General features: G+C 37.2%; 1 protein-coding gene across 1 annotated transcript; it reads right to left on the bottom strand.

Annotated features, from left to right (window-relative positions):
* Positions 1–233: 233 nt before the first annotated feature.
* LOC129432151 (C-type mannose receptor 2-like) lies at positions 234–8,474 on the bottom strand. Its single transcript, XM_073870644.1, has 3 exons — positions 8,084–8,474; positions 7,099–7,443; positions 234–595 (listed from the first exon to the last, which is right to left on the bottom strand). Exons 1-3 carry the CDS (start codon positions 8,388–8,390, stop codon positions 234–236), a joined length of 1,014 nt encoding a protein of 337 aa, XP_073726745.1. The 5' UTR covers positions 8,391–8,474.
* Positions 8,475–8,966: the final 492 nt, after the last annotated feature.

The raw sequence follows: 8,966 nt of genomic DNA, 5'->3' as shown, positions 1-8,966 counted from the left end.
GTGATTAGGCCAGAGGCAGGAGGCCGTAGGCTATTGCTTAAATATATTAACTCTGTCTATTACTAAAGAAAAGATAAAGATGTAAAGTCAGCAGACCAAAGCTCCTAGAGTATCAAACATTTAATAAAAGACTTTCACATAGCATGTTACATTATGAGCACACAAGTTATTAATCAGAACCATTCACCTTTACTAAACAATCAATGAAGAAGTGATAGACAGAAATGATTTGATTATTTTCTGCTGCAGATGAAGTTGAGTTTGTGAGATTGAGGAAGGCTGATCCAGAGATGATCTCCTCCAGACTGAACTGCTCCAGCTCTGTGTTCAGTGTTGCAGTTCATCAGTTTTGTTTCGTTCTCTGGAGCCCAATTCTGATAGCACACGGCCTCTCCTCGTATCCAGATCCAGAGGTTCATTTGACAGTAATAGTGTAACCCCATCCACACGGCATCAGACGAGGCCTCTTCAGTCACTTTAGTCAACCAGCGCTGAATCTTCTCTGAATCAACTGAAACCAGATCCACATGATTCTCTCTGCAGTATCTCAGAGCTTCAGACCAGCTCAGATTCATCTGGATCAATATCAGATCATCTGAACACAAAACAAACACAAACTACACATCAGATCAAAACAAACATACACCACAAACACTGAACTGAGATCATTTTAATCATGAAGAAACTTCTGTCATCAAACACAGATTGACTTGATTTAGGAAGACTCTGAAGTGGAAGTGACCCAAACCAGACTTAAGATGTTCCAGCCTAAGATGCTTTCAAATCAAACATGCATTTTAGTCTGGGACTAGACCTAAGGCTTGCCTTGGAAACCCTGAGCGTGCTTTAATATTTGCTTCAAATGCCTGATCTGAACACAAGTTTGACTTTTCCCCCCCTCTCTCTCTCTCTCTCTCTCTCTCTCTCTCTCTCTCACTTCCGGTGTGATTGTTGGGGTGAGCGTGTGTGGACAGAGTGGTGCGAGTGCGCTTGGATTTCTGTAAGTGGATCTTAATTGTCTGGCTTTTTCTTTGTTAGTTGTTTTTTTGTGTGTGTTTGGTTAACGTTATAGTTGTTTTGGGCCGCGTGCAACCTGTTTATAGCGAGAGTGACGGCCCCGCGCTCGCAGTGCTTGGGTTCATTGACCCGGCGCCATGGGGTGAAGGTAGCATCCGCGTCTAGTGTAGAGGAATGCTGCCTAGCAGTGGGGGTTGTTGTCGGGCATGAAAGCATACTGTCTGCCTCCAGGATGAATAACGCTACTGTTATTTTTCTCAGTACTGTTGAGAAGGCTAATGAACTAGTTGAGACAGGGATTGTTGTTGATGATCTTTTTATTCCTGTGCTTCCACTTTCTACACCATCAAAGAAAGTCACATTGTCTAATGTACCGGCGTTTTTAAGTGATGAGATATTGTTTAATGCTTTGTCTCGTTACGGCAAACCGGTTTCTCCCATTAAAAAGATCCCTATCAGTAGCGGATCACCTTTACTGAAACATGTTGTTTCGTTTCGGCGTTTTGTTTACATGATTATGAATGATGATATTGGGCTAGATGTGTCTTTGCACTTTCGGGCTGATGATTATGATTACATTATTTACGCAACTACTGATAAAATGAAATGTTTCAATTGCGGGAAATCTGGTCATCTTATTCGTACTTGTCCCACAAAAAATGTAAACAAACTGTCAGCTGATGTCGACGCTGCCGCCGTCAGAAATGACGTTGGAGCTGAAACTGCTGTAGCAGGACCGTCAGATGAGACTCCGGGGGTGTCAGAGTTAGGGATAGTAAATGACAAGAATGATGCTTTACCTGCGATTACGGCAAATGGTGCTCAAGAATTAGCGCCTCAAAACACAGTTTCAAGTGTTGAAGTGTCTAATGTTCAGGCGGAGGTAGCCGCCTTTAAGACCCCTATGCATTCAAATGATGCTCTCAATAATGATTCGCAGGTGGCTGTGAGCCAATGTGAGGGTAATCGAATGGAAGCAGAACAGGCAGATTTTAAAGTTCCGTTAAAAAGAAAGAAGTCTGGCAAAGTTTTAATTTCCAGACATGCAAAGAAGGCTGATATAACAGAGTTAAGTGATCAGGATGAAACTGAAAGTGAAAGTGAATCTTCTGATTCAAGTGTTAGTCTTTCACAGAGCGATTTTTCTGAACGTCATTATGAGGTAGATGACATTAAATTGTTCCTTAGAGCAACTAAAAATAAGAGAGGAGTGAATGTTAATGAATATTTTCCTGACACAAACAGCTTGTTGAGAAAACAAGATGCTTTATGATGGAAGGCTCCTTTACAAATAAAGAGGTTTACAGACTGAAAAAGATAGTAAGAAAACTTAATTTTGAGCTTGATAATGAGGACTGTGAGAAAGCCTAATCCCATGTATTTTAGTAGTGTGCTCCTGTGGGCAGGGATTTTTTTCTTTTCCTTAAGTATGTGTCATGTTAATGTTGCTACTCTAAATCTGAATGGTGCTAGAGATATGCATAAAAGAGCTGGTTTATTTGAAACAATTTATCAGAAAAAAATTGATTTTACCTTGTTACAAGAAACACATACTGATTCTAATAATGCTGCTAATTGGGCAGTAGAATGGAATGGAATTACTGTGTTAAGTCACAATACTTCACTTAGTGGTGGAGTTGCCATTCTTTTTGCTAAGAGTTTTAGCCCAAGTTCTTATCAGGTTGAAGAGGTTATTAAAGGAAGACTTTTGAAAGTAAGGCCTCTTTTGAAAATGTTGTTTTTGTTTTTATTTGTGTATACGCACCAACTTCAGCTGTTGAAAGAATTTTGTTTTTAAATTTTTTGTGCTCTGTTTTGCAATGTTGGTGTTGATGAGTATTTATTTTTGGGTGGTGATTTTAATTGCACAGAGTCCATTTTAGATAGAAATCACATTGAATACCATTTACCTTCACGTCAACGCCTTGTTCAGCTATTAAAAACGCATGAATTTATTGATATTTGGAGACAGTCTAATGGAGAGCAAAAGCAATTTACTTGGTCTTATGTTCGTGATAACACTATTTCTTTGGCAAGACTGGATAGGTTTTATGTTTTTAAACATCATTTTAGTATTGTTAAGAGTTGTTTTATTACACCATCATGTCTTTCAGATCACAGTATGGTGCAGTGTTGTATCTTTGTAAACTCTATTAAGCTAAAGAGTGCTTATTGGCATCTAAATACCACTTTATTAGATGATAAGTGTTTTAAAGACAGTTTTAAACATTTTTGGGATGTTTTTAAAACCACAAAGGATTCTTTTAGAACACTGCAACAATGGTGGGATTTTGGGAAAGCTCAGATAAAACAGTTTTGCCAACAATATTCTCAGAATGTCACTAAAGAGTTATCCCTGACTTTAAACACCTTAGAGACTGATATTTTAAAATTGCAAGAACTGGCTCATTTGCCTGGAAATCAAATTGACGTAGAGGCTCTTATGAAAAATAAGAAAACTCTTATATCTGATATACTAGGGGTTGAAACACAGGGTGCTCTGGTCAGGTCACGTTTTTTTAAGTGTAAACGAGATGGATGCACCTTCAAGGTTTTTTTTTAGTTTGGAAAGAAAGAATGGGCAGAACAGGGTCATTCATGCTTCACGTTCAGAATCTGGAGCATTGTTAACTGATCCCAAAGACATTCGCAAGAGAGCAGTCTCTTTTTATCAGTCCTTGTATAAAAATAAACTTGGTCCAGATTATAACAATGATAGTGATTTTTTTGACGATCTTCCTCAAGTATCGGAGGAAATCAATGCAAAGATTTCAGGTGCCTTGACAATGGGTGAATTGTATAAAGCCCTCCAAGGTATGCAGCCTGGAAAAGCACCAGGGATGGATGGCCTGCCAGTTGACTTTAATAAGTCTTTTTGATCAGTACTTGGAGATGACTTGCTGGTGGTACTGAATGACAGTTTAGCTGAAGGGCTGATGCCGTTGAGTTGCCGCAGAGCAGTCTTGACTCTCCTACCCAAGAAGGGTGATCTGACAGATATTAAATGCTGGCGCCCAGTTTCCCTCTTGTGCAGTGACTACAAGCTGCTCTCTAAAGTTTTAACTAATTGATTGGCAGAGGTTATGGACCAGGTTATACATCCTGACCAGACATACTGTGTCCCTGGTAGGTCAATTTTTGATAATGTTTCACTAATCAGGGATATTCTTGATGTCTCTAAGATGTTAACTCTGGATTGTGGCCTGATATTGTTGGATCAAGAGAAGGCTTTCGATCGCGTTGAGCATATGTATTTATGGAGAGTTTTACAAGCTTTTGGTTTTTGTGAAAAATTTATAGATCAGGTGAAAGTTCTCTATAGTGATGTTCAGAGTATTCTCAAGGTCAACGGTGGTTTGTCTGCTCCTTTTGGAGCTTGTAGAGGTATTAGACAGGGATGCTCTATTCTCTGGCCATAGAGCCTTTGTTACAGAAAATAAGAACAAAACTTCAAGGTATTTCTTTGCCGAATTGTAATAGCAATTTTTTATTATCAGCATATGCTGATGATATTGTAATCATGATTAGCCAGCAAAGTTATGTACAGTTTTTATCTGAACTGCTTGGAAAGTTTAAAGTTTTATCTTCTGCCAATATAAATTGGAATAAAAGTGAAGCACTATTAATAGGAAGCTGGAAAGATGGAAAACCACACCTTCCTGCTGGTTTATATTGGGGCAAAGAAGGTTTTAAATATTTGGGGGTCTATTTAGGCGATGATACAACAGTTAACAAAAATTGGGAAGGGTTAATTGAAAAAATCAAAGGACGCCTTGAAAAATTGAATTTTTTGTCTACAAAATTGTCGTACAGAGGACGTATTTTAATTGTTAATAATCTGGTGGCGTCTTCCTTATGGCACAAGTTTGCCTGTGTAGATCCTCCTTTCCAATTGCTTTCAAAAATCCAGACTATTCTGGTGGACTTTTTTTGGGATAGACTACATTGGGTTTCACAAAATGTATTGTTTTTGCCAAAGGAGAAAGGGGGTCAAGGACTAATACACCTTCAAAGCAGAATTGCAACTTTCCGTTTGCAATTTGTGCAAAGACTGTTAGATGGACCATCAATTTCTAGTTGGCGTGATGTTTCATGCCTGATCTATACGCAGATTCACAAGTTTAGGGATTGACAAGGCACTTTTTTGATGGATCCCTTAAAACTGGATACCTCCATGCTACCGATTTTTTATAAGAACATTTTTAAAGTCCGGAGTCTCTTTGCTGTTCAACAACTAGAAAACCCTTCTTCTCTGCATTGGCTACTGGAAGAGCCTTTAATTTATGGCTCCCGGTTGGATATAACAGACAATTTCTTTTTTCCTGGACTTAGTAAGCTGTTGATTGAACACAACATTGTTACTTTGAGACAGTTACTGAACATTGTAGGGATGGATTTTAAGAATGAAGCAGCATTAGCTCAACATTTGGGAATTAGGTCTATTCGTTTGGTCACCCAGCTGCTCGTGAAATGGAAAGCAGCGCTTAAATCAACGGAAGTGGATTTGTTAACAGAGTATTGCGTTGGTTCTCGATCTCCTAATCCCAAAGACTCCTTTCCTGACTTGCTTTTGTCTATAAATGTTGAGGGGATTACCTCTCCTTTTATTGAAAATGATGTATCTCTGTGTAGAGACTTTTTTTAAGTACTGGTAAATCATTGTACAGGTATTGTGTCTTGGTTTTTAGCAAAAAGGTTTTGGATGGGAAAGTTGATACTCCCTGGCGTGATGTTTTTAAGCTGGATCAAAGCATAAAACCTGAGTGGAGGTCTTTGTACAAACCACCGTTGATCAAGAGAACGGGTGACCTGCAATGGAGAATACTCCATGGTGCCATCGCAGACAATGCTTTTATTTCAGTTTTAAATTCTGAGGTTGCGTCTTCATGTCCTTTCTGTCTTGATAGAGAAACTATCTTTCATGCTTTTATGAATTGTTCTAGGTTGCAACCTTTATTTCTAGTTGTAAGTGATATTTTTAGGAATTGTAATGAAAATTTCTCTTTGGAGACGTTTATTTTGGGGTTCAAATATGTGAAAGAAAAAAGACTTGTTTGTCAACTTCTGAATTTTGTTCTAGGCCAAGCGAAATTGGCAATTTATTTAAGCAGGAAAAAGAAAATAGAACAAAATACAAATCAGAATATAATAGCTTTGTTTTCCATTTTGGTGAAATCAAGAGTTATGGTTGATTTCCTTTACTATAAGTCTGTTAATGATGTTGTTACTTTCGAAAGTATTTGGTGTTGTAATGAGGCTCTGTGCTCTGTTTTTGAGGGTGAATTGACGTTTATGCATATTTTGTAATAGTTTTTTTTGTATTGTAAGAGTTCATTGTCAATAGACTTTTGTAATAAAGGTGTTGTTAAAATTCAAAATTCAATTCTCTTTCTCTCTCTCTCTCTCTCTCTCTCTCTCTCTCTCTCTCTCTCTCTCTCTCTCTTCTCTTCCTTGACTCTCTTCACATCATATTATTTGGCTCTGAACCATGGTACACTTAGGACGTGTATAACAAAATGGTTTACAATTTAACAGCTACTTTTCCAAGTTCTTTAACAGTGACAGTAGCGCAGATGGTAGAGCAAGTTGTCTAATGATTGGAAGGTTGGGTGTTTGAATCCCAACAGTGGCGCATGGGATTGCATTTTTTTGTGATCGGAAGGTTGGAGGTTTGAATCCTGGCTCCTGCAGGTGCAGACTGTCATTGGTTGGACGTTTATTTATGTTTAGTTTATTAGCAGCTACAGATTTTAATAATTTTACCAATATATATATAGGTTAACATATATGTACATATAATATTGGAAAACGGCCAATTTTATACATGTCACATATATGTAAAACCTATATCAAAACCTATATTGAAACATATGTTTATATATGTTTTTTCCATGTTAGAGCAGAAAACTATAAAATACTGTATAAATTATTAATATATTCAGAGTATTATACTGTAAATTTACTGAAAGACTCTTTTATAATAACTGGATATCACAGCCCAATTATTTACAGTTTAAAATAAAAAAAATCATCATTTATGAAGAAACTTCTGTTATCAAACACACAATGACTATTACTTACCTTCATGACACACAAAGGTCAGAGCGTAACTGCAAACCACATCAATCCAATGACCCTGAACTGTCACACGGACTAGTGTACAATCTTCAGAACCACGAGTATTATCAGGTTGAGTAGAGTTCCAGTATCTGAATCCAGATTCACTCTCATCTGACCACTCCCACGAGTCACTGAACAGACCAATCCAGACTTCAGATATGTTTTTGTCATTCATGATCTTCTGAATCTGTTGATTCTCAGTCTGATTCCTCACACTGATCAGATCAGTATGATGCTGTCTGCAGAAGATCTGAGCGTCTCTCCATGATACTGAAGAATCATTAATGATGAATCCTTTACTGCTCTCTGTTTAAGAAAATAAAGATTGTGTCATTATTTACTTTGACTCTTAATACACTTAGGGGCGGTTTCCCGGACCAGGATTAGCTTAATCTAGCACCAGGCCTTAGTTTTATTAGGAAATATAACTAGTTTTAACAAACCTGCCTTAAAAACATTACCTGTGTGCATTTTGAGGTAAAACAAAGGGCACTGATGTATTTTAAGATCTGTAAGTGCAAGTTGTTTTCAGTTTGGAGAGCTCTTAAAAGTGTTTAAGTCTAGGACTAGTCTAACCCCTGTCTGGGAAACCGCCCCTAGTTTAGATGTCAATCTACAGAAACTCTTGACTTATTAAACTCTTCAGTTACTGCTGTGGGTTTGCTTCTCTCTCTCTTTATCTGTTTATATTTCTCTCAGTTTACTGTAAGCAGTAAGTTTATCACACAGAGTAAAGTTTTAGGAGTCAAACTTTATATTTCATGATCATGTAAGAATAAACTGATCTGAGTGTTTGTTGTAGTTTACAGAAGAGTGAATGTGTCAAACATAATCTCACATGATATTTGTGTTTCTGTGATGTTTATTATTGTTGTCTTGTAAAGTTTACATCTGATGATGTTTTGTTAAGTGAAGGTTTGATGTTATTTTATGAAGCTTCACTCACCATTGTAGCAGATGAATCTCATGTTCATATTACAGTCCTGATGATACCATGATCCATCTCTCATATAAACACAATGATCTGGACCATTTGAGTCTCCATTAGACCAGTTTGTATATTTCACAGGATCACCCAGAGACCACTTCCATTTATAAACACTTGATCTATGCAGTCCAATCCAAATATATGAACCCTTACTGTAATCTATACTCTTCATCAGTTGATTTATGTCGTTGATGTTGTTGACTGTGGCCAGATCTGTGTAGTTTTCTCTGCAGTATTTCTGAGCTTCAGTCCAGGTCATCTTCATGTTTATGTGGTGATAGCGGCGCTGAATGCATTCAGATAATGAACAGAGAGCGATGAGAAGAAAGAGTTTGAGTCAAATCTCATGAGATTATAAAACAAACATAAAACCACAAACACAAACTCACCGATGAGAAGAACGCTGAAATATAAAGTTTGAGACATTTCTGAAAAACAAACACATTCAAAACATCAGATGGTGATTTTATTCTGTTTATTTTTTGTTAATATGACAACAAAAGGGCCTCATTTATAAAGTGTGCGTATGCAAAAATCCACAGCAAAGTCCATATTTATAAAAACTGTCTTTGCGCAGAAAAGTAAGAAGATGTAAGCACTTTTGCTTGTCTGATTGCTGCAGGTTTTTGAAAATATAAGCCATTCTTGCTGTTCAAAATTGCATTTAAACATAGAGAAGTGCTCTTTTATATGTCTATGACATTAATTAGGCATTGTTTAAGGCAGAGGTTTGAAACTGCTCAACTGCGCATAAGTTCAAGATCATTTGTGATTCATAAACCGAACCTTTCGTTCAGATGTGAAATTTAATTTATAAATCATACGTACACATTTTTGATAA

The sequence above is a fragment of the Misgurnus anguillicaudatus genome, chromosome 1, assembly GCF_027580225.2.
Source record: "Misgurnus anguillicaudatus chromosome 1, ASM2758022v2, whole genome shotgun sequence".
NCBI classification, from domain to species: Eukaryota; Metazoa; Chordata; class Actinopteri; order Cypriniformes; family Cobitidae; genus Misgurnus; species Misgurnus anguillicaudatus.
Note: the sequence above shows the minus strand (reverse complement) of the source record. Positions and strands in the feature narration are given on the sequence as shown.